Source organism: Bos mutus, chromosome 17, assembly GCF_027580195.1.
Source record: "Bos mutus isolate GX-2022 chromosome 17, NWIPB_WYAK_1.1, whole genome shotgun sequence".
In the NCBI taxonomy this organism is placed as follows: Eukaryota; Metazoa; Chordata; class Mammalia; order Artiodactyla; family Bovidae; genus Bos; species Bos mutus.
In genome coordinates this window covers 8,878,341-8,903,141 of record NC_091633.1, presented here as the reverse complement: position 1 = coordinate 8,903,141, position 24,801 = coordinate 8,878,341, and the positions used below count along the sequence as shown (strand labels likewise).

At 50.2% G+C, this 24,801-nt stretch overlaps 2 protein-coding genes across 4 annotated transcripts in view; one reads left to right on the top strand and one right to left on the bottom strand.

Annotated features, from left to right (window-relative positions):
* The window catches only part of KCTD10 (potassium channel tetramerization domain containing 10), a 29,426-nt gene extending 20,019 nt beyond the window's left edge, over positions 1–9,407 (top strand). For 2 of the 3 annotated variants that reach the window (XM_070385982.1, XM_070385983.1), the window contains exons 4-7: positions 1,724–1,813; positions 2,138–2,190; positions 3,480–3,675; positions 6,647–9,407. In XM_070385982.1, the coding sequence (XP_070242083.1) occupies positions 1,724–1,813; positions 2,138–2,190; positions 3,480–3,675; positions 6,647–6,871 (564 nt within the window). In that variant the 3' untranslated portion in view covers positions 6,872–9,407. The remainder of the gene's footprint in view (positions 1–1,723; positions 1,814–2,137; positions 2,191–3,479; positions 3,676–6,646) is intronic. The other variant, XM_005891507.2, reaches the window with a different exon arrangement.
* A 105-nt stretch (positions 9,408–9,512) lies between these two features.
* MYO1H (myosin IH) overlaps positions 9,513–24,801 on the bottom strand; it is a 42,025-nt gene continuing 26,736 nt past the window's right edge. The window contains exons 20-32 of the mRNA XM_005891516.2: positions 22,514–22,627; positions 19,394–19,470; positions 18,850–18,918; positions 17,523–17,607; positions 16,678–16,837; positions 15,803–15,886; positions 14,896–14,989; positions 14,630–14,685; positions 13,732–13,867; positions 13,111–13,181; positions 12,652–12,749; positions 11,351–11,450; positions 9,513–10,117 (exon numbers count right to left, since the gene is read on the bottom strand). Of these exons, the coding sequence (XP_005891578.2) occupies positions 10,094–10,117; positions 11,351–11,450; positions 12,652–12,749; positions 13,111–13,181; positions 13,732–13,867; positions 14,630–14,685; positions 14,896–14,989; positions 15,803–15,886; positions 16,678–16,837; positions 17,523–17,607; positions 18,850–18,918; positions 19,394–19,470; positions 22,514–22,627 (1,168 nt within the window). The 3' untranslated portion in view covers positions 9,513–10,093. The remainder of the gene's footprint in view (positions 10,118–11,350; positions 11,451–12,651; positions 12,750–13,110; positions 13,182–13,731; positions 13,868–14,629; positions 14,686–14,895; positions 14,990–15,802; positions 15,887–16,677; positions 16,838–17,522; positions 17,608–18,849; positions 18,919–19,393; positions 19,471–22,513; positions 22,628–24,801) is intronic.

Below are 24,801 nucleotides of genomic sequence, written 5' to 3'. Positions count from 1 at the left end.
GCGATTATTTCCTTTCTCTCATAACTTTTCAGTTTGCCAGAATTAGTCGTTGCTTCATTGTTTTTTGTTGGCTTGGTTTTCTAAGCACACAATCCAAATGTAGCCCCAAGTTCTCAGAAACCACAGTCTCCTTTTGGTCTGCTCAGACGCATCAGGGAATCTGTTTCGCCTTCGTCTTAGAGACGCCCTCTGGCTCCTTTTTGTGGTTTCTGTTAGTCTGAGATTAAACCTCAGGGACCTGGCCGCCTAGTTTCTGTCACTTTTATTGTTCTCAGACAGTTGTATCTTTTCAAGGCTTCTGTTGAGTTTTTCGTTTCTGCTCTCGTATTTCTGACTCCCAAGAGCCCTTTCTTGTTCTCCACGTGCTCTTAATGTGGCACGCCAGCCTTGTTTCATAGGATGTGATACTCTTGTCATTCCCGTCTTACTATTGGAAGTTTCCTTTGTGCTGCCTTCATCGTGTGGCTCCTCCTCTTACTTGTTCTCTTTGTCTTGGTTTCAGTCTCATATTTCAGAGGCTTTCTGAATCTAATCTGATGGTCCTCGGTCTGTTGAAATTTAAGCTCTGAAAAAACTGTAGGTATTGGTCTTTGTTGTTCTGTGGGCTTCAGTGGCGATTGATAAGACTGACTTCTTCAGTGGGAACTCTCAACGTCAGAATCTATAAACGCTTCTTCTGGACAGGTGGTTCTCGTAGAGGAGTCCTCCCCTCTCTAGCCTGGTTGGTATGAGCCTGACTGGCTGTCTTTTGGGATCTGAGCAGAAGGGGTAGGTATCACCATTGAGCGTGTAGATAATTCACTGAATCCCCCCTTTTCAGAATAGCAAGTCAGCCTTGTCCTCTCCTGTACAAACTTCTCCAGGAAAGTGGGCTTTTCTCCTGCCAGGCTGGGGCAGGGCATCCATCTGGGGTCTCACCAGTGTTTCTGCCAACAAGCAGGCAGTCCTCAAGTCCTGCTCTCAGCCCCCCAGCCTTCAGAGCTGTTCTGGGAAGATCTCCCAGACTCTTTCAGCCGGCTTGGGTTTCAGCTTTCCCCTTCTGCTTGGTCATCACTCACCGGAGGCCTGCTTTCCAGCCTCAAATCCGTGACATCTCTTGCCTGCTGACCGTACTTCTCCTGTCCTTTTCTCCTTACGGGCTGATACCTTTTCATTTCTCTACAGTCGTTGCAGTGGACTTTGTAGGAGTTTTGATGCAATCATATTTCATCTGCCTTGTTTAGGGTTTATTTTTGAGTGGCTTCCTGGGCCATAAGAAGACTTCCTTGGTGGCACAGACGCTAAAGTGTCTGCCTACAATGCAGGAGACCCAGGTTCGATCCCTGGGTCGGGAAGATCCCCTGGAGAAGGAAATGGCACCCCACTCCAGTACTATTGCCTGGAAAATCCCATGGATGGAGGATCCTGGTAGGCTACAGTCCATGGGGTCGCAAAGAATTGGACACGACTGAGCAGCTTCACTTTCTTTTCACTTTCACTGGGCTATGAAAAAATGTTATCATAGTATTTACGGAACACTCTGGCATGTAAGACTCCTGGCCAAAGAGCAGGTTCATTGGAGAACTCCACTCTTGATCGTTGCCCAGCTTATAAGATCGTCCTCCTCTCTTCGCAGCCGTGGCTGCCCCATCTCTCTCACCAGAACCTGTCTTTGCCTGACAGGCCAGCTTAAACAATCCAATGCTGGGCAGGCCTCCCAGGCTGAAAGTATGTTTTGTTCCAGCAGAACAAAGATACTTACGAGCCATTCTGCAAAGTTCCCGTCATTACGTCATCCAAGGAAGAACAGAAACTTATAGCGACGTCGAATAAGGTATGTTGGAGGCACCCTTGTGGCATTTCTTTTGCTACTGAAATGGTGGGGATTCTTCTGAATAGGTTTTGAAATATGTCTAAAATTGCTTGCACAAGGTCTGAGATGGGGTCAAGAATGGGAGCCTGCGGCTCACCTTGTGTTGCCCCTGGTATTGGGGTCATGCCGTCTCCGTCTCAGCCCCTCCCCACCCCGCAGGCTACGCTTACCTGCCTCTTCAGGCTGGTGGCAGGGCCCCAACTCCGAGGGAAGCCAGTGGTTCTCTGTACCTGCACTCCCAAGTAACTTTCTTCTTTCTGTTTTTTTCCCTAAAACAACCCACAGCCAGCTGTGAAGTTGCTCTACAACAGAAGTAACAACAAATACTCGTATACCAGGTAAGGTGTTGGCCAGAAAAGACCTCTGTACTCATGCCTGCCAGGCCCAGCTCCCTGCCCCCACATTCCCTTCAGTTGAAAACACACGTTCCCTTTCTGCACCTCTAGAGTGCCCTGCTGGATAGATAGTTATGAAATCTAATTCCCACACACTGAAAAATTCACCCTTTTAAAAATACACAGCTCAGTGCTTCTTACTATGTTCACAGAGTTGTGTACCCATCACCACTTACCTCATTTTAAGCCGTTATCATCATCCCAGAAGGAAACCTGGACCCGTTATCAGTCACTCCCCGTACTGCTCCTCCCTCCTACCTCCCCCAGCCCTAGGCAGCCACTGCTGTGTTTTCTATTTCTGTGGATCTGCCTACACTGGACACTTCATGTAGATAGAATCATGCAGTACGTTGTTTTTTGTGTCTGGCTTCTTTGACTCAGCATAATGTTTTCAAGGTTCATCCATGTTGTAGCCTGATTAGTACTTCATTCCTCTTTATGGCTGAATAATATTCCACCATCCAGACAGACCACATTGTTTCTCCATCCACCAGTTGTGGTTGGGCAGTTAGGGTTGTTTCCACCTTTTGGCTGTTAGGAATAACGCTGCTGTGGACGTGTGTGTGCGCACACACATTTCCATTTCTCCTGGGTAGATACCTAGGAGTGGAATTGCTGGGTCACGCAGGAACTCCAGGTTTAATCATTTGAGGACCTGCCGGACTGTTCTCCACAGTGACTACTACACCATTTTATGTTCCCACTAGCAATATATATGGGTTTCTAGAGTGCTGTTTGCCTCTTGGGAACATGTGGCTCCAAATCAAGAATTACAGGAAGTAGGGTTGATGAAGTCAGTCGAGACCAGTACATGGACCCAGGATAAGCAGTCTCTTTTGGGCTGGTTGCTCAGCCTTTCACGGGGCTCCATGGAGCATGCCTCTGTGTCCCCCACCTGCCGCCTGTACCTGCAGAGCCCTGTGTTTTCAGCGTTTCGTCCCTGTCTTTGGCACAGCAGGGCAGCCACTCGAGCACAGCCTTGGGGGCCAGAGCTGTCTTTTTGAGACTCAGCTCTGCCATTTATTAGTTTTTGACCTTGGGCAGCTCCCTGATTTCTCTGATCCTTGCTTTCCTTTGAGCAGTAGGGACTACCCTGCCGCCTTCTTGGGCTTCTTGTGAGGTTGGTAAGGGTTGGTGGCAATAAGGGGTCTGCATGTGGAAACACTGCCCCACCGGTGGTGGCCCGTAACACCTGCTGGTGATCAGTTGCCTTATCACCTGCTCTTTTGCAGCAATTCTGACGACAATATGTTGAAAAACATCGAACTGTTTGATAAGCTGTCTCTGCGCTTTAACGGAAGGGTCCTGTTCATAAAGGACGTCATTGGGGACGAAATCTGCTGCTGGTCCTTCTACGGCCAGGGCCGCAAGATCGCCGAGGTCTGCTGCACCTCCATCGTCTACGCCACTGAGAAGAAGCAGACAAAGGTAAGGCCCTGCAGAGGGCGGTGCCAGGTGGCTGGGCTGAAATCCATGTTCGTCCAACTTCCCTTTCCCTTCAGCCAAATCCACTGCAAGAGGCAAAGGCTCTAAAGATGTTTTCTGGACTCAACTCCTCACTGGTGCTTACTATCTCTAGGGCCCTGGAAAGGTCCCATTGTCGGCTTGGAAAAACAGCATGGCATTTCGTTTCGGACACCCAGCAAGGAGAGGCAGTCGCACTGCTGCTGGGTTCCTTTTCTGTGACTGGGATTCACACGGATCCTTGTCCCCACATGTACCCTGCCACCCGTGTTTTCTCCTCTGCCATCAGTGATCTGACACCACCTTGCCATCCTCCACACGACATGTATTCCCACCAGCCTGGCTGCATCCATCTCGCTCATCAGGAGCAGTGCTCCCTCCAAGGTCTTGACCTTGAGCGTCTGGCTGTGACCTACTCCTTCCTTGTCGTCTGTCCTCCCCACTGACCTGGGCAGCCCTCCGCCCTCACGGGGCTCACTGGGCACTCCTCCTGAACCCCGGGGGCTTCCTTCCCAGTGCGCGATTCCCTGACTGATCTGGACGCTGTGGACCCATTTTTATGTCATCCTCCGCAAGCCAGTGGGCCTGACCTTTCCGTTGGCCTCTGTCCCTGTGTTCTGCAGAGCCCCATCATGCTGCAGTGTGGTTAGAGATCAGGTCCCACGCTCACTGAATTCACTCCCTTTACGTCTCTGCTTGCCTCCCTCCCTTATGTGCCCTTTCTCTTTTCTTCCCCCTTCCTTTTTTTTTTTTTTTTTTGAAGTATAGTTGATCATACACTGTGGTATTAAGTTATTCCTGTGAGAGTGACTCGGTTACACATGCATATATTCTTTTTCATGTTCTTTCCCATTACAGTTTACCACAGGATACTGAATCTAGTTCCCTGTGCTTTCCAGTAGGACCCTGTTGTTTATCCGTCCTGTATGTAATAGTTTACATCTGCTTATCCCAAACTCCTGATCCACCTGCCCATTTCCCACATGGCAACCACCAGTCTGTGCTTCAAGTCTGTGTTTCTGTTTCATAGATAGGTTCCCTTCTGCCGTATTTTAGATTCTACATATAAGTGATATTGGGCTTCCCTGGTAGCTCAACTGGTAAAGAATTACAATGCAGGAGACCCTGGTTAGATACCTGGGTTGGGAAGCTCCCTGGAGAAGGGATAAGCTCCCCACTTCAGTATTTTTGGGCTTCCCTGGTAGCTCAGACAGTAAAGAATCCACCTGCAATGTGGAAGACCTGGGTTCAATCCCTGCTTTGGGAAGATCCTCTGGAGGGAGGAGAGCACGGTAACCCATCCAGTATTCTTGCCTGGAGAATCGCCGTGGACAGAGGTGCCTGGTGGGCTACAGTCCATGGCGTCGCAAAGAGTCAGACACGACTGAGTGACTAATTACAGCCCAGCATAAGTGATACCATACTGTATTTGTTTTGCTCTTTCTGACTTTGCATAATATGATAATCTCTACTTGTTCAGTTGCTAAGTTGGGTCCGACTCTTTGAACCCCATGAACTGCAGCACACCAGGCTTCCCTGTGTTTCACTGTCTCCTGGAGTTTGCTTAAACTCCTGTCCATTGAGTCAGTGATGCCATCCAGCCATGTCATCCTCTGTCTCCCCCTCCTCCTCCTGCACTCAGTCTTGCCCAGCATCAAGGTCTTCTTTAGGAAGTCAGTTCTTTGTGTTGGGGGGCCAAAGTATTGGAGCTTCTGCTTCAGCATCAGTCCTTCCAATGAATATTCAGGGTTGATTTTCTTTAGGATTGACTGGTTTGATCTTGCTGTCCAAGGGACTCTCGAGAATCTTCTCCAGCACCACAGTTCAAAGGCCTAGTTGCCTTGCTGCATGTGGGATCTTAGTTCTCAGGCCAGGGATCGAACCTGAGTCCACTGCATTTTCTTAACTACTGGAAAACCGGGAAAGTGCTCCTAGTTTGTTTTTTTGTGTGTCTGTATGTGAATTGAATCTTCCCTTGAATATTCAAAGTCTAGTCATCATATTGATTGAACTTTAAAATAGTTACTTTATGTTTTTGGAGTTTAAGGGGCAGGAGAGGTCCTGAGAGACCTCACGGTCGGATCCCAACTGTGTATAGATTCTTGGATGGGCTCTGGAGTGAGCCTGAGCTCTTGTTTGGGCAGCTGGTTCATGGTGGAGCCAGGACGGAGGCCAGGACTCCCTTCCCGGCTTCCTTCACTCTGCGTCCTATCCCGTCAGGCTCCTGTCTCCAGGGGGATGGTGTTGGAATGGCCACCCCTTCATAGGGACTGTTTCCTCTTCCTCCTTTCAGCCCAAATCTCCAGAAGCTGAGCTTTGGCACCAACACTCGGATTCTGTTGCCCTAGGTCACTGTACTGATGTCCCAATTGGGTTTCTGCATCATTGCCATCTTCCTTGGTGCAGCATCGCAAGTGCTTTGCCAACTCTCACTGATTCATTCTGTTGCCTGAGACAGGTGCCTGGGACCTGCCTCTTATTCGTGGCGCCTGACCCCGAAGGGCGGTGAAAAGACGTGGTGCTTTACCGAGCGGGGAGGGATTGTAATTGTCTGTTTCATGAGGGCCCCCTGCTGGTGGCCCCTGTTTGGACAGAATGCTGCCTTAAGGTGTGGAATGACAGATGTGCAAGGATGCAGCCCTGTTTGTTAGAAGCACCATGTTGGGAGGGATGCCAGTGTCCAAGGAAGGGCAACGAGGGGCAGAGAGACGCATTGCACGCATCCACTTTGTCTCCTGTGAATCCAGCGCCGTGTGGGTGTTGCCCATTGAAAACAGTAACCACCTGGGATGTGATCATGACCATCTTGCAGATTGTTGGGGGCCTGCTGGGGCCAGACGGCGCTGCTCTCAAGTCCTCAGCAGCAGCAGCAGAGGCAGGCGGTGGGGGAGCTGTGAAATGCTAACTTTCTGCCTTGTGTTTCGTGGGGCTGCAGGTGGAGTTCCCCGAAGCCCGGATCTACGAGGAGACCCTGAACATTTTGCTGTACGAGGCCCAGGATGGCCGGGGACCTGACAACGCACTCCTGGAGGCCACGGGCGGGGCGGCCGGGCGCTCCCACCACCTGGACGAGGACGAGGAGCGGGAACGGGAGCGGATCGAGCGCGTGCGGCGGATCCACATCAAGCGCCCGGACGACCGGGCCCACCTCCACCAGTGAGCGGGTGGGGGCCCCTGCCGCCCCCCACCTGCCGCCCGCCCCCCCGCTGCTGTGCACCGAGCACCCCCACCGGCTCCCAGCCTGCCACTTCCCCCAGAGTCTGAAGAGACTTCCCTACAAACCAAACGATTTTAGTGTTTCTCGACAAGGTGAATTGATGTCTTTACCCAGGTGAATGCACCCAGCTGGTGAACAAGCCGGGTCCACAGTCTCTGTTTCCCAGAGAATCCGAGCAGCGCGGGAGCCAGGCTTTCCCTGCTTCCAGAGGAGGGGGTGGGTGAACGGGTGGACATGCATGTGAGAAGCGCCTGTGCAGTATTTATTTTGGTGGGTGTTGACTGCCTCTGATCTCGGGGGCCTTCCCTCCAGGGTTCAGTTTGCCAGCTGGGAGCGGGGCCCTGTGGTTGGTGGTCACCAGCGGAGTCCCCACGTTTCCCCACCCTGCAGCCCAGCGCCCTGGCCCCGCTCCTGTGTGCGGGGCCTGGCACAGGCTCCAGGGCTTCGCGAGCTGCCCATCCGGCCATGGGCACCGCTCCAAGCTTGTGGGTGGAGACCCACAGCTCCTGGCAGCGGGAGGTGTGCCCTGGAGGTTCATGCCTCTCTGCTGCGGTTCCCAGCGTGGCCCTGGCTGCCCAGCTCTGCCGAAGGGCAGACCTGTTGCCCCTTCGGGCGATCTGTGGTCTGGCTGCGGCAATGCCCCCCCGCCCCCCCCCCCACCTTGGGGACCCACTCCATTCCAGGCCGGCCACCTGGCCTGCTCACTGGCACAGCACACAGACTGCTGCCAGGTGGGCTCCATTCCTTCCTCCCCGGCCTTCTGCCCTGTCAAGCGGGGCTTGCTGCCCCAAGCAGATGCCCTCTCCTTTGCTTAGAAGAAAGGAAATCTGGCCCCAGACTCTGTCCTGGCGTCCAGGCAGGACCAGTGCCTACTACAGTGGCCTCAGGATGGCTGTCACCTGGAGATGCCCTCCGGGTCTCTGCCTCAGAGTCTTACACAGTGTGACATAGCCGTCAGTGAGCAGACCGAGCGGTTGTGCAGGTTTCTGGGGTCCGGTCGGTTTCCGTGTTCATGTTTGTTTAAGGGACGTGCGTGACTGGATGCGGATGTGTGCCTGGGGGGCCCGGGGGGCCCACGCTGGAGCCCTGCTGCCCGCACGGCGCTCGTGGGGGGCGGACGTTCTCGGTGACCTACCTCCCCGCCGTTCCACGCCCGTGTCGGCCCAGAGGGAGTTGTGACGAATGTGGCTGGCTGAGACTAGGCTGGTAGAGTAGTTCCAGGAAGTGAGGGTGTGTGTACGGTCTGGATGGGTTTTGTTGGCTATTCAAGTGACTGTTTTATACCAAAGGTATTAATACGGGCAGCCTTTGACAGTGTATTCCCCAAGAAACGAGTTTATATTTTGAAATGGTTTTTACTGCTTAGACTTTGTACATCCGGCCCTACTTGGGACAGTTGTATGCCTTTATTTTGTATCCAGCAGCAAAGCCTACAGTAAAACTTGTAAACAATCATGATCAAACCTAAAAATCACATACAGGGGTAGATGCTTTTTAAACTGTTGCGTGGGCAACTTTCGTATATAGGCCACCTGGATTTTATTAAGTGCTGAGGATGGGAGGGAGGGGGCTTAATTAAATATGGTTTGTAAATATTTTCTACTGTGGAAGTTTTAAACACCAACCCTGCTGTTGGGGTTGTCCTTTTCTAGAACGGTAAAGTGAATGTCAGTTCTGATGTTTTCTGTAGGAATGGAAAAGCCATCACGTAAGTTCTCTTTTGTGTTTAAATGTTTATGTGAAGAGTGAGTTTGTGGATCAGTCTGAGCTGTCGGGGGCTTCTACACCTTATGACTTAATAATGTTTCTGGCCATGTCTATTTTCACGTCTCCTCCAACTTTGCACTTGGAGTCTGGACTCTCTGCTTCCCTGGGATATGAACAAGTTCATTAAAGCATTCCACAGAGAGAGATACTGTTAGCTGCCTATAGCCGTGAGCTGATGATGACGAAGCGTTGGCTGGCCCAAGGCTCTGTTATCAGACACATTCTTCAAGGAACTGATTTCTTACGTGAGCACGAAGGGTCAGCAAAAGTCAATACCTGTATTTAAGAACCATCCAAGCAAATCACTGGCCCTAAGATTTGTTAGAGTGTAGTTTTTATTACACTGTAATAACTTACAGTGGGAAGAACCAATACGGCTTTAGGTCCCTCATAATCAGGTTTTCTTTCCAAATAAGTCATTGATTGCGGTGACTGGGGGGGCCTCTGCCCATGACAATTCCTGGCCAGGCCTCACAGCCGCCCCCCTGCAGTGATTCAGCGGGGTGGTCGCCGTGCAGGTACCCCAGCCCTCCGTCTGGAATGTGTGCTCCCTACCACCCAGAGTCACCGTAACACGTGTGTGTCACTAACCTTTCTGTCTTTGTGCCACGGGAAAAAGTACACTATGAGCTTCAGAAGCAGTCGCTGTATGTTGTACCAGCCTCTGTGGACGTATGTAAAATAAAAGTTATATGTAATGCTTCTACTTAAATCTTGTTTTTGTGGATCTTTTCAGAAACGCTCAGCACAGTCCGGCCACTGCACTGAGGTGTGGTTCAGAGCAGAGATCCACCTCCAGGTTGCTCAGGATGGGAAAAGCAGAGTCATTTTTTGGAGTGTTTGAACTCGCAACACTGGCAGGAAGTGTCGGGTGGAGAGGCTTCAGGACTGATGGAAACGTGAATGGTCGGTCAGCGGCTCTCGCCCTGAGCGCAGGTTTGGGGTGGGGAGAGCTTCACCTCACCCCCGCGGAGCCTAAAGCCGTGAAGGATTGGGGATTTTCCTGAGTTCCACTTACTGAAAGCAGAATTCACATTTTGCAGCCATAGGCGCTCAGATCACGATTTCATTCTGCCTCAGGGGCAGTCTGACAGACCTTGTCGCCCCCTCCGTAATGACATACTCAAGTGCCCATTGAGCGCAGGTCCTACTGGGGACGTTTAAAAGCACCCCTTTGGGCGATTTGAGGTTGGCTCCCTAGAAGGCACTTTTAGTGCCACAGGACATCTGAGGGTTTGGCGTAAGATGCCTTTCCCATCCCTCAAGGGTGATCCTTTTCCCAGAACTGCTGGAACCTTTGCTTGAAGGTGTTGCTCACAGCCCCAGATTCGAGCTTCCTGGGCGTTCTCCTCAGTGGCAACAACAATGGCGATGGGCGAGGTCAGACGCCATCTTCCATCAGGACTTGGGGCAGACCGACACCTGGCAAAGGGGTGCACGCGGGGCTGAGGTCTCGCCTCCCTGGAAGGATGCCGTTAGCGCCCCAGCTGCCCACGTGGCCGAGGCGGACGCGGCCAAGCTGTGAGCAGCCGGCCCCGCCACCTGTACCATCCCCACAGCCCGACCCCTGCCGTGAGCCGAGCCACATCTAGAAATGGGCTCCCTGAGGCCTGCTAGCTTCAGCCTGAGCCAGCCAGGGAGGAATACGGGGCGAAGGCTTTAAGACAGCATGTAAACCAAAAAGTCACCTGATTCGTTAGGTTAAAAATCACGCTTAAATATTTTGTCCTGTTGACAGAATACATTTCATCATTCAATGTGTACGAGATGCTCTATGTTGTTAGACCATTTTCAAATTGGTTTATAGCAAACTGTGAATCCTTGGTACATATTATACAACATAATCTTAAAGATTCAAACCCCTTGGGGTGGAATAGTTGTCATTTCCCAGCCAAGTTGGATCAGGCTTGCTAGGGAGGAGCACTAGGCTTGATTTTTTTTTAACATGGACCTGTTTCCCAAATCTCTGCTGCTTGGTCCCAGGAGCCTCCTCCCATTCCAGAGCCCAGGCCTCACCCTCCGCCGGTAGCATCATGGTGTCTCGGGGGTGGTGACGGGGGAGACAGGAACACTGGGTATTTTTCAAAGCTCGCTGGGAGTTTCCCACATGGAGACTCGCTTGAGAACCACGTGGTAAGGCATCAGGCCTTCGCCACCCAGTAAAGAGTGGGGCTTGGATATTTAATACTGAGAAGAATGGACTGTCAGCTTCTGGTCCACTGACAACTAAATGTGGTGAGTAAACTGTTTCCTTTTTCATTCAGTGTTTGCATCTGTCCCTCCAGTACCCATTCCTGACTTGTTCAGTGTGGATTCAGACAGAGGAAGAAACAAACTAGATGGTGATTGCGGTCAGTCTATGAAAGTGTTTGTCACTCAGTCATGTCTGACTCTCTGTGACCCCATGGACTGTAGCCCACCAAGCTCCTCTGTCCATGGGATTTCCCGGGCAGGAATCCTGGAGTGGGTTCCTGTTCCCTTCTCCAGGGGATCTTCCCAACCCAGGGACTGAACCCAGGTCTCCTGCTTTGTAGGTAGATTCTTTACTGTCTGAGCCACCAAAGAAGCCCAAGGAAGACTGAAATTAGGAGGATTTTAACCTGTAGTCTCATTTAAAACAGCTTACGCCTCCCTCCCCCAGACCCAGCCACTCACCACTGTTAACTGTCCGTTTTTATCTTTATAGATTTGTTCCTCTGGTCCGGTGTCAAAAACTATTGTGCCTTCTTTTCCAGGACTAATACAAAACTGTAAACTTAAAATATTAATACACAAAGTGATAAATTACCGACGTGCTCCATTATTTTTCTCCCCCACCTTTGGTTCTGCAAAAGAAATTCACTTGTGATGCTTACTGGTTTCAAGATCAAATTCCTGTTTCATTACAGACTTTAATTGTATATTTGAGTGATCAGAAGAAAACCATTTCTGCAGCTAGGAAAACGGTCATGCATTCTTGTAGTGACTCTGAAATCAATTTGGCACAGCTCTTCCGCAGGCATCAGCAGTAGGGGCGTGGCTGTCACCTGCTCTGGCTCAGGGGTACCCCTTTCACCTGGTGACAGCTTCCCTTAAGACCATAAGCACCTCTTTGGAAAACTAGATGGTAAGACCCCTGTTGGTTCCCTTAGGAAAACGAGTGATCACTGACTTCATTTCTCTGGAGCCCTTGTCCTAGGAGCTGAGGAGGAAAGAAAGTTGTTGCAGGTAGGCAGTGCTTCCTTTTCGGGGAGGGGCAGGCATGGTGAATCAATGAACATTTGCATCTTCCTTGATCTGTTAATACATTATTGACCAGAGACATATTAATATGTCTTTTCTTACCCAAATGTTATTGACTGGAGTTGTATCAATACATTTTTAGAGAGAGATGCAATTAACATCCCTGTACCTAGTTGTTAGGGCTTAAAATTGATCAAAGGTTCAGTATACAACTTAGGGTTGTCATTATCATTCACGTTTTGCCCCATCAGATTTTTGTTCCAACCTTGTGTGTATCACAAATGCCAAGTTTATTACTGTAGTTTTCAAAATTGACGCATCGTGAAATTCTGAATGGAGAAGGATGTTTTGGTGAATCTTACGCAGATACTTTCTCTGATTGCCCGAGCAACATAGATACTAGTGTCTCAGAAGACGATAGTTCTTCAGAATATAGTTCTGATTCAGACGGTGTGCATGTTAGACCAACAAAAAGACAAAAAACCTGAGTGATTGGTTCTGATCTGGAAAGTGAAAATGAGGCGGTGCTGGGGAAGACTTTACAGGTGTCAGGTGTAACTTGAATATATTAGTGTTATATTCAATAGTTAGTGAATTAACAATTATATTTTTGGCCGGCCAAAATAAAAATCACTGGCCACAGATGTTTGTTTCTGTTAAATTCCCCCAGTCAATAATGAGATAATAGACATTTAACACTGAGGGACTTACTGAGTCCAGATGCAACCACCTACCTTCCCTGAACAACATTTACGAGGTTCTCCTTCTTAACCAGCATGGCGAGCTTAGTAACCGCTTCAAATATGTGTTCGCACTGTAAGATGACATCTCCCTGCGGCAGAGAGGAGAGGACACAGCCGTTTCAGCGGCGTGTGCTCGGTCACTCGGTTGTGTCTGACTCTTTGTGAGTCTATGGACTGTAGCCCGCCAGGCTCTTCTGTCCATGGGGATTCACTAGGCAAGAATCCTGGAGTGGCTTGCCATTTCCTCCTCCACGGGATCTTCCCGACCCAGGGATCAAACCCGCACCTAAGTCTCCTGCATTGGTGGGCAGGTTCTTTACCACTAGCACCACCTGGGAAGCCCTTCAGCCGTAGTGGCTTCAAGGAAAAATGCCATTGAGGTTTCACTGGGGGCAGCTAAAGATATCGGCAGTGTTTCTCCCTGTTAATAGCCCCGTGGCCAGCAGTTACCTTTTGCTTGATGTCTGCTTGCAAAATGTGAATGACTAAGATCCCGTCGCTGAGGCTGCTGGTGGAGACACCTTAGGACAGATGCAAAGTCAGGGGCCAGGAACTGGACAAGTTGACGTGAATACCAAGAAAAGAGGCCCGCTTGGGGGCTCCCAACCCCATGCTTTTTCCCTCCTGGCTGGGCTTTATGGGGTGGCGGGCACATACTCCAGCAGTCAGCATCTGTGCTTGGAATAAGAAGCTGTCACAGGTCTGGCATCCTACCTGGATGCTGGAGTGAGATGCCATGGGCCTTTATGCCAGAATCAGAGGCACAGGCCAGGCCTGGGGCTGCCCTGGGTTTTGTGGGCACCCTTCACTTAGGTCATTTTTAAAATATTGATTTATTTGGCAGTGCTGGGTCTTAGTTGTGCCATGTGGGAATCTGGTTCCCTGTCCAGGACCCCCTGAACAGGGAACCTGGGCCCTCTGGGCCCCCTGCGTTGGGAGCGCAGAGTCTTAGCCACTGGACCACCAGGGAAGTCCCTCACTTGGTCTTTCAGTGAAGGAGCTGCTTCCTTGCTGGTGCTCCTGGGAGCTGAGTCCACCCAGTGAGTCAGCTTAAGATTGCCTGCTTCTTACCTTTGAGGGCGGGGTACTCTATTTTCTGCTTGATTTTGGCAAGTTCCACCACGTAGGCTGCTTTCTGAGTGAGGATGAGCTGCCGCTGCCGCGTCTTGAAGCCTTTCCTGTCATATTTAATGACCGGAACGCCGTACTGCAAAGAGGTGGCCGTCACTGCGAGGGATGCTCGAATCATGGGCGAGGGGCAGACTACTGAGTTCCCTGTTCCTCGGACTCAAGCATCGTGGCTTCAGGCACTCACATGGTGCACAGATGGGTTTTCTCTGAACCCTGGCTCTCTGTGAGATAGACGTGATTCCTGGCTCTGCCTATGGTGCTGACCTGAGGAATTCAAGGCCCTGGCATCGGCCTCACCAGGCTGCTCTGAAAACTCAGCAGAGATGACCCAGTCACAGGTCTCTGGTGCCCAGGAGACCAAGTGATCCAGCAGCCCCCGAGCCACCACAGTCACTGGGTGCTGCGTGCCTGCACCCCTCACACCCCCCGACCCCTCCGTCCTCCCCATTCACAGAAACACGAAGGCACCGAGACCGTAAGTCACCTGCCCAGGGGTTGCACAGCTCAGTTACGAAGCCCACATGGGTTCCCGGGCACCCCCGCCACACTGCTTCTAACAGGATGTTTAATGATTACGTGCATGGCCACATTCCACTCAGCTTCACAGGACATCAGACACAGTGGCGTGACAGATAAGGACCGTAAGAACAGCAACGGGTACCAAAGATTATGGGTCCCCGTCATCTCAGCATCTGGAGCAGCACAGCTGAGAGCTGGGGCCACACACATGCACCCCTGCTTTTAGATACTGCTTCCAGCCCCGCTTTGTGTAGAAGACACCCTATTCTCAGACCCTGGGGGGAAGTCCCGTCTCAGGCAAGGACACACAGCTCCCTACCTGGATTTTCTCGCTGCTGAGGAGTTGAAGCACTTTGGGATTAATGTCTCCTTCATCTAAGGAGGCAACCAGAACACAGCGAGTCATCACTGGGTACCAGCCCTGGGCAGAAGCCAGAGGCATCGGCTGGTTTTACATCCCCCTGTGACCTAGACCTCAAGCTGGGAGATAGCTGTCAGGAAATGCTAGGTGTCAAACATCGTCCTTTGACTTTTTTTTTTCTTCAAATAGGGCAAATGAGCATGTAGATGGAAAAAGGGACTTACCTACTCGGCTGTTGGCAAAGGGTTGATGTAGGCTTTCTGCGTAGCCTTCTTTCTTTCCCTGGAATATTTCACTCGTGACCACCTTTTCCTGCATCTGGTAGAGTTAAAAGTACAGAACGGTAGCCATGAGGCTTTGGGGATCCAAAGAGGACCATGTTAGCACTGACTTTGCTGAACAAGTCAGGCTCCCTGGTGAGCCTTGCCACACCTCTGCTGAGGAGTCAGAGCACGCAGAAGTCAAACACATCTGGCTTGGGCCAAAGCTCCAAACACTCTACTGCTTAGAGACTGCGGTTGATGCTTGGGCTTGTCTCTACTTGCACTGACTTCTTGGAAGTAGAATGTTCACTGTTTCAGAGAGCACTTTCTTCTAGGTCACAGATGACACACTACAGCCTGCGGGCCAAATCCAGTAAAGTGTTGTGAGTGGTGTATATTTTGGAGCATGGCTGTGCCCTTTATTTACAGGTTGTCTCCGGCAGCTTGCGTGCTGCTGTGGCACAGTAATTTCAACAGAAATGGTGTGGCCCACAAAGCCTAGAATACTGCCCTCTAGCTCTTTATAGAAAAAAAAAAAATCTGCTGACTGGCAGATGAACATAAAACCACACCTCCAGAGAGGGGGCTGTCTGGATGGTGTTTCCATGGTAACAGTGCTAGCAAGAGCGAGGTGGTGTTTCCATGGTAACAGTGCTAGCAAGAGCGTGGTGGTGCTTATGCCACTTGCCAGTTAAGGAGGGCTCTGTGCTAAGTGGCCACATGCATCTTATCCTCAAGGCGTGTATGAGGCATGAGCCTTATGTGAGCCTTGGCTTACAGGTGAGACGTGAATGAGGACCAATGGCCCTCGCGGGGCTCCACCCACCCCTCTCTGGTCCTGCCACCTGCCCGCATGCCGTGCGCCTACCAGGGCTCTCCTCTCGGCGGTGATCCCACGGCAGTACTTCCGGACCAGGTTCCTGGTGCACATCTTCCTGAGCAGATCGGATGCCTGTGTGGGGAACACGCCGTTTTCCACCTGCCTCCCTCACCTGCCCCCACTTTTAGGCTTCAGCCACCAAAACAGAAGCTTTGAAAGTAGGGCTGAATTCAGTGTGATGTAAAAGCACAGCGTTAATATTTTCTGATCAAAGAGAGCTGCTCATCTTCCAGTCTTTCTGCTAAACTGTCTTATGGCTGAACTGGTGGTTTTTAACCTTGAATGAGTCTTGAGTCCCCTGGATTGCTGGCTAGGATGTTCCAAGAGACGCCGACTCAGGGGCCCCGGTGGGAGGGGGCCCAGGAATCTTACAATCGCCCCTACTTTGCGCTCCAGACACACAGGGTCCCCGGAGCATCTTCTGAGAAACACTATTCTAGGCGACCGTCCCTGAACCCATGTGAAAGGTTCCAATAAGGACAGAAGCCATTCAGAAGTGCTGTGTGTAAACAGAGCTCCTCTGGTGTCATACTTCGAGAGAGAATATGACAGATTCTGAGTTCAGTTTCTCAGGCATCACCCTCACGGGGAAATGCTTTATCTGGTGAGGCAGCACAAAGCAACAGTCTTCCCTAGAGGCTCAGCTGGTAAAGAATCCGCATGCAATGCGGGAGACCTGAGTTCGATCCCTAAGTCGGGAAGATCCCCTGGAGAAGGGAATGGCTACCCACTCCAGTGTTCTGGCCTGGAGAATTTCATGGACTGTACAGTCCATGGGGTCGCAAAGAGTCGGACACGACTGAGCAACTTTCACTAAGCTCCACCCACGCCATCTGCCACATGTGTTCTGGAATGGTCCTTACAGTTTCCAAGATGCCAGGAGGCCTCAGCCAGCTCTTGTCCAAGACATTCTTCGGGACGTGATGCCGAAGGTTCAAGATGTAATTCTTGCGCACGAACACGATGAACTCCTCGTTGTCAGGACAGAGGGGCTTGTTGCGATTGATGAACCCCTTTATGAACCTACACGGGAGAGAGAGTTGTTAGTTGCCTCTTTCCTCACTTCCTGTTTCTTCAGAGTTCTCTCCCACACTGGTTTGATTCAGCGTCAGCCAAAACGATGGGAGATTAAATTTGCTCACCACATAGGGCCACGAGGGTCAAACCTGCCCCCAGAGACATGTTCTATTTCACCCACACCATGTTTTGGTTTTGTTTTGAGTAACCTGAATCTGTTGCCAAAAGCAACAATTTGGAGGTATTGCGTGAAAGCCAGATTTCCAGCTTTCCTTGAAAGAAAGCCAAAGGTCTGGCCAGACTGGCCTGAGAGCTGTGGGCTGAAGCGGGGTGATGACCGCCCCTCTGAGGTGCACCGAGGGTTTCTTTTGGCCTCGGTACCCACCCTACCGTTCTTCTTCATCCCAGCTTATGAGACCTGCTGCACCAGCCTGGCCTCAGAAGGCATTTGACTTTGTGACTTGAGAACTAGGCTAAGAGAAACGTCAAATGTTGTGAGCTGTGATCACTGTCCAGTGAGGGTACTCAGAGAAAGGAGATGGAATGGAAGTCCTCAGGGCTGACATCCTGCAGGAAAGACGGGTTTTCTGCCCAAAGCCAAAAATCTCAGCCAAGTCGACGACCACCCTCTGCAGTACGGCGGCAGCACTCAGAAACCTCCACGCCTTACCAAAGCTGATGGAGAACTTACTTTCTTACAGTCTGCACCGCCCACTTCCTCCTCTTGGCCTCCTTCCGAGCCAGGGCTCCACGCCAGTGGGCTTCAAGTGTAATGGCTGAAAGAGGTCACCGCTGGCATTAGAAGGTGAGAGCAATCCCTTAAATACAAGAGCCTCTTCAAGAATGACGCACCCCCTCCACAAATGCCTGGACGCCGCTGCAGCACTCCGCCAGCCCCCGAGATGGAAAGTGGGGCGAGAGTCTTCAGTCTCTACCCAGAGGGACCCCTGAACCAGGGGGACAGAGGAACAGAGGGAACTGGGGCGTGTAAAGGGAAGGCCTGCAATCGTGCTGGGGGCCGGGTTCCCCAGGCCTTTCTGAGGGAGCAGAGTGGCCCTTGGTGGCATGGGTTGGTCTCGCCCCTGCATTTGCCCTGTCTCTAGCTCATGTATAATTTTAGTCATCTACGTTAAAAATCGGGACATACAAAAATTAGACTTCTGGCTCACGTCCCAATTTTTAAAAGCTTTTCAGATTTTTTTCCAGTTAATTATGAAACTCAAAGTGCTTTGCTTGTGTTCCTCATGGCAACACTGTTACAAACAACCGGAAGCAATCCAAATGTCTGTCAACAGAACAGCTAAATTGTGGTATGCTCATAGAGCACCAGGGGTCAGCAAACTGTGGCCCCCTGGACCAACTGCCCCATTTGTAAATAAAGTTTTATTGCAACAATAATGTCGCCAAAAAAAAAATAGAAATGGTATAATTTTATGGAGTTCAAAACCGTCCCACAAGTGTAGTATTTCATGATGCATCCAGAGATGATAAAATTGTAAAGAAAAACAAGGATATAATAATGCAAAGTTCAGAAGAGTGGTGTGTGTGGAGGGAGGGGGTGATGCTGAGAAGTGATTTGGGAGGGACAGAGCACAGGGGCTCCAAGAACAGTCATGGTGTTAATAACCTTAAAAGAAAATTGCTCTTTAAACACACATATATGTTGTGGATCAAATAAAACATGTCCACAAAACAAGTAGAGGCTGCAGTGTTATAATCACTACTCAATCTAGACAGCATATTAAAAAGCAGAGACGTTACTTTGCCAACAAAGGTCCGTATAGTCAGAGATATGGTTTTTCTAGTAGTCATGTACAGATATGAGAGTCAGACCATAAAAAAGACCGAACGCCGAAGAATTGATGCTTTTGAACTGTGGTGCTGGAGAAGACTCTTGAGAGTCCCTTGGACTGCAAGGAGATCAAACCAGTCAGTCCTAAAGGAAATCAGTCCTGGGTGTTCACTGTGGATGACATGGTGGGCCATGGGAAACTGGAGAGGTCCTGTCCAGCTCTTACCTGCTTGTCTTTTTCTCACATACGCTCTCCTTTCTAGGCAGCGTTTGTACGTGGCTTGGATTCTCGCAACTTAAAAGAAAACAAAGCTTTTGGTGAAGCGGCTTTCAATTGGGCATCTTAGCAGTTATGACCTTCAGAAGCGGGTATCAGCAGTGGCCCTGGGGGCACGCAGGGTAGAGGTGACCGCAGAAGCCTTGGGATGTGACAGGAAGGACCCTATTAAAATCAGGGCAGGGACTTCCCTGGTGGTCCAGTGGTTAAGAATCCACCCGCCAATGCAGGGGACACAGGTTCAATCCCTGGTCAGGGAAGATTCCACGTGCCACGGGGCAGCTAAGCTCCTATGCAAATAGTGAAGCCCACACACCCTGGAGCCCATGCCCTCCACAACAAAAGTCACCACAGTGAGAAGTCCGAGCACCACAACGAGGAGGAGCCCCCACTCGCCGCAACTAGAGAAAGCCCACACGCAGCAATGAAGACCCAGCACAGCCAAACGTTATAAATAAATTTTAAAAAATCAAGGCAGAGGAAGAAACCATACCTAATTGATGTTTACTAAATTCAAAGGCATCTTCAGTAGCAAACAGAGTTCTGGGGAAGCGAATGAATATTTTGGTTCTAGAAAGGAAAAAAAAAATCATTTCATTATTCACTGGTCATCACTGTCTGTAGTGGGTTGACTAGTATCCGCTCCTCTAAATTCACATCCATTTAGATCCTCAGAATGTGATTCTTATCAGAAATAGGGTCTTTGGAGAGGTCATCAAGGTAAAGATTGAGGAAAAAACCACACTGAATTAGGGTGGACCCTAAATCCAATGAGAGTGTTCTTAGAGAAAGACACACAGAGGAACACAGGGAGAAGGCAGCTGGAAATGGCATGGGAGAAGCCTCCCAGCAAGACTGCGGAGGGAACATGCCCTGCTGACACCTGGGTTTTGGCCTTCTGTCCTCCAGAACTGTGAGACAATAAATTTCCCTTGTTTTAAGCCAGCCAGCCTACAGTTAATTTGTAATGCAGCCCTAGGAAACTAATTCACCATCCAAACCCCAAGTTACTTCCCTGAGCTTTAAAAGGTGATGACACAGAATATGGGTCCAAGTTTAAGAGAAGATCCCACCAAGCAGCAAAGATAAATTAGAAATGTGTGTGTGTTTTGTTGCCAAGTTGTGTCTGACTCTTTATTTCGACCCCATGGACTGAAGCCCACCAGGGTCCTCTGTCCATGGGATTCTTCAGGCAAGAACACTGGAGTGGGTTGTTATTTTCTTCTCCAGGGGATCTTCCTGACCCAGGGATCAACCCACGTCTCCGGCTTGGCGGTGGATTCTTTACCAGTGAGCCACTCACGGATCTTATATTGTCAGACCACCCCCTCCCCCAGCCCCAACACTTCAAGGGAAACTTCCCAAGGCAGCCACTGGGGGGGCAGCACTGCGTGGTGTCACAGGAACCCACTTTCTCATTGGAGGTTATGGATGGGGAGCAGATACAACCTCTGACCCCCATGACCCACCTCCCTTCAAATGTGCTACGCCCAATTCTCCTCAGAAATCCGGTTTGGAAAGGCCACTGCCTCTTGGAGCAGGGCCCAGAATACAAGAGTAAAGGATGGGATATACATGTTGGCAGGGAAAGCCCATTGGCAGATTCAAAGGCAGAGATCCCTAAGGCCGCAATCTCTGCGGCCTGAGAATGGAGCCTCTTCATGCCTGTACCCTGTCCTATGCAATCAAATTAATGCTGACCAGAATGACCAACTGGAGAAGGCGATGGCACCCCACTCCAGTACTCTTGCCTGGAAAATCCCATGGACGGAGGAGCCTGTAGGCTGCAGTCCATGGGGTCACTTAGAGTCAGACACGACTGAGCGACTTCACTTTCACTTTTCACTTTCATGCATTGGAGAAGGAAATGGCAACCCACTCCAGTGTTCTTGCCTGGAGAATCCCAGGGACGGGGGAGCCTGGTGGGGTCTGTCTATGGGGTCACGCAGAGTCGGACACGACTGAAGCGACTTAGCAGGAGCAGCAGCAGCAGAATGACCAACAGAGCGGATGAAAATCATCCTGGTTGGCCCCATTGAGTTCTGCCTCAAGCCTTCAACATGTATGAGAGTCCTTCTGCTCGCCAACAATGACAGGTCTACAGTAATGATACCCCGAGTTCCAGAACACCACCTTCTGGGGAGCTGGAGGAGCTTTCACATCACAGAGGTCCTACTACTCCTTGAGAAGTCGGGCCCACAGTTGGAAAAGGAAGGAATCCAGGCACATAGAGGTGAGGGGCTCACATGGCTCCCGTCCTCCCGTTGACACCAAGTTCTTCCCAGCTCCCGATGCAGGTTAAGAACCCAGGGCTCTTTTATACTTAATCTCCAGTAGGCAGCGATGTAGCCTTTCTTTCTTGCCATTTAGAGTTTGCGATACTGGGTTTTATTATAAAAGAGATCTGTCTGGTCTTTGTCCCATTGCAGTGTCTCAGCTCCCAAACCTGTGTGATTTCCCAAGTGATTACAGCGACGGGGGCCTCTTTTGTTGACGCTCTTGGTTTTTGCTCCTGAAATAGCTTCCAAGCAATACAGGTGAAATGGATGTCTTTTTAAAAATTTCTTTCCATTATGGTTTATTGCAGGATGTTTAATATAGTTCCCTGTGCTATACAGTAGGACCTTGCTGCTTATCGATTTTAAATATAGTTTTATATGCCGATCCCACACTTCTATTTTATCCCCCAAACTCCTTTTCCCTGGGTATCGTTTATTATTCATAACAAACCCCTTTCAACCACACTATCACCTAACAAGTGATATTTGGAAAGCCCCTCAATAACCTAAGGCTGGGAACTGGTCGCCAGGGAAACCAGTCTTGAAATTAGAGAGTTGGAAGTTACAGCCCCACTGCTTTGGAGGGGAGAGGGGCTGGAGGTGGAATGAATGACCCTTGGCCAATGATTTTATCAATCACGTCTGCGTAATGAAGCCTCCAGAAAACCCCCCAAAGAATGCAATTTGGAGATCTTCTGGGGACACCTGGAAGAGTGTCCCCCCTCCCACATACCTTGCCCTGTGCATCTCTGCTACCCTTGTTCCTGAGTTATATCCTTTTGTAATAAACTGGTAATCCAGTGAGTAAAATATTGGGTTGGTGAAACATTCAGGGTTTTCCATAAGAAGTTACGGAAGAATCCTAATGAACTTTTTGACCAACCCTCTATTTTTCTTCATTCTTTGAACTGCTCTAGAATAATGAATCAAACCCAAGACAGGGGTCATGAGAACCTCCAGCGTATAACTCGTTGGTCAGAAACTCAGGTGACAAACAGCTCTTGTGATTGGCTTCTGAGGGGAGGACAGTCTTGGGGGACTGAGCCCCCCACCTGTGGGACCTGACACCCCCTCCAGGGAGCTGACAGACGTGAGTTTCATTGCAGGACACCCAGCTAGCTGGTGTGTGTGTTGGAGGGTTCTGAGTGTGAGTGAAGTGTTGAGAGTGGAGGAGACACACAGAGGAGCGTTTTCTTTACAAAACTGCATTTAAATTGAGTGGACGAAAGTATCTGCTTATAAATCTACGTAAACTCTTGAAGGATGAACCTCCAGGCTCAAGATGGAGACGAACCGTTGCGTAAAACACTGTGACAGCGATTTCCGGGACTCACCTCCCTAACTTGTACTCCTCGGGTTTGTAGCCAATGTACTTGATCAGCCGCTCTACGCCCTCTTCTGGAGGCCCGTGCCAGTGCGGCCAGGTGTCTGGGCACAAGGACTTATACCTGGGGAGAGGACAGGCACATTTAGAAAGCTCCCGGGTCAGGAAGATCCCCTGGAGGAGGAAATGGCAACCCACTCCACTATTCTTGGCTGGGAAATCCCATGGGCAGAGGAGCCTGGTGGTCTACAGTCCCTGGGGCTACAAAGAGTAGGACACAACTGAGCAACTGAGCGTGCACACGCACACACCTTCCACGGGCTCCCCTGGAGATCTGCTTTGCTCTTCTGGGCATGCCAACCACTCAGAGGAGACTTCACACCAAAGTCTCCTAGAAGCGTCACTCCAGTCTCTGCCCCTGTCCTCACATGGCCTCCTCCCCTGTGTCCCTCTGTGAGTCTCTCTGTTGTAAGAACACTCTCATTGGACTGTGAAAGTGAAAGTGAAGTCCCTCAGTCGTGTCTGACTCTTTGCGACCCCATGGACTGTAGCCTACCAGGCTCCTCCCTCCATGGGTTTCTCCAGGCAAGAGTACTGGAGTGGGGTGCCATTTCCTTCTCCAGGAGATCTTCCCGACCCTGGGATCGAACCCGGGTCTCCCGCATTCCAGGCAGACGCTTTAACCTCTGAGCCACCAGGGAAGCCCCAATTCAGTGTGATTTCATCTCAATCTTTACCTTGACAACATCGCAAAGACCCTATTTCTGATAAGAATCACATTCTGAGGATCTAAGTGGATGTCAGTTTGGGAAGGAGGACACTACTCATCAGAGGTTTATATTAGCAGGTAGATAAATTATTAAAATAGCAGTGGGGGAAGAGATTGTTACTTAATAAATGCATATAAACAGACATTATCAAGACACAAGGCTTCTGGGAGAAAATTAAGCAAGATCCTCAGTAGAGAAAGGGCTTCCCAGGTGGCACTGCTGCTGCTAAGCCGCCTCAGTCGTGTCTGACTCTGTGCGATCCCACAGGCGGCAGCCCACCAGGCTCGCCCGTCCCTGGGATTCTCCAGCCAAGAACACTGGAGTGGGTTGCCAGTGCCTTCTCCGCCAGGTGGCACTAGCGATAAAGAATCCGCCTGCCAGAGCAGGATATGCAAGAAAGGCGGGTTCCATCCCTGGGTCAGGAAGATCCCCTAGAGTAGGAAGTGGCAACCCACTCCAATGTTCTTGCCAGGAGAATCCTATGGACAGAGGTGCCTGGTGGGCTACAGTCCCTGGGGCTACAAAGAGCTGGACATGACTGAGCAACTGAGCACCACCATTGGCAGAGAAAAATCTGATATTAAATGAAGACTGAAAATAAACACCCCAAAATGCTGAAATTTCAGAGTGCAGTATCTTGACCTAAGTGGCATAATGCAAAGAATTAGATTTAAAGTGTAACCTATGCCTGTGCTTTTTATAATTATAAAGAAGTTGTACTTCAGAGACTTCCCTGGCGGTCCAGTGGCTAAGACTCTGCACTTCCAGTGCAGGGGGTCGCGTATTCTATTCCTGATCAGGGAACTAAGATCCCACCTGCTGTGAGGCATGCCCCCCCAAAAAAAAGTGCAAAAGAAGTCGAATGTTAAGTTAAAATATGGAATTAACAATATTCAACCATGTTAACCTACAAAAACAACCATTTTATTATGCTTTTCTTGAAAGGGTAAAAATGTGTTGTTTGCACACACAAGCAGCCCAACTGATGCACAAGCAATTTGGGCTGTGGTGGTGGGGGTGGATATATCATTAAATCCTTACCAAATTCTTGAGAGCAGCTTAATCCCCGTGTTGCACGTGAGCAATTAGGTCACGGGGGAAGAGGAAGATTGGGGATTCCTACCCAAGAATCTGTGGCTCCAATGCCCACCTTCTTACCACTACCCCTGCATCTTAATTTTTTTTTAACACTTGCGTATCTTGACAGCCCATGAGGCCAAGGGGATTGCTCCCAGACTGACCCACAATAAACCAGCAGCCATGGGAACAGACTTATCCAGCCAACTTCAGACTCCAGGGATGTGTGGCCCACGTCTGCCTTCTGGTGGCAAGTCTGTGCATTGGCCCTTGTACTTTCGAGATTCCAATGAAGTACTGGGTTGGCCAAAAAGCTCATTCAGGTTTTGGGAAACCCAAATGAACTTTTTGGCCAAGCCAATACATTAGTGGTTTAGCAAAATGAAGGGAAGGTGGTAAACCAAGTCAGCTTCCTATTCTCTGGAATGCCATCACTGTCACAGCTTCAGCA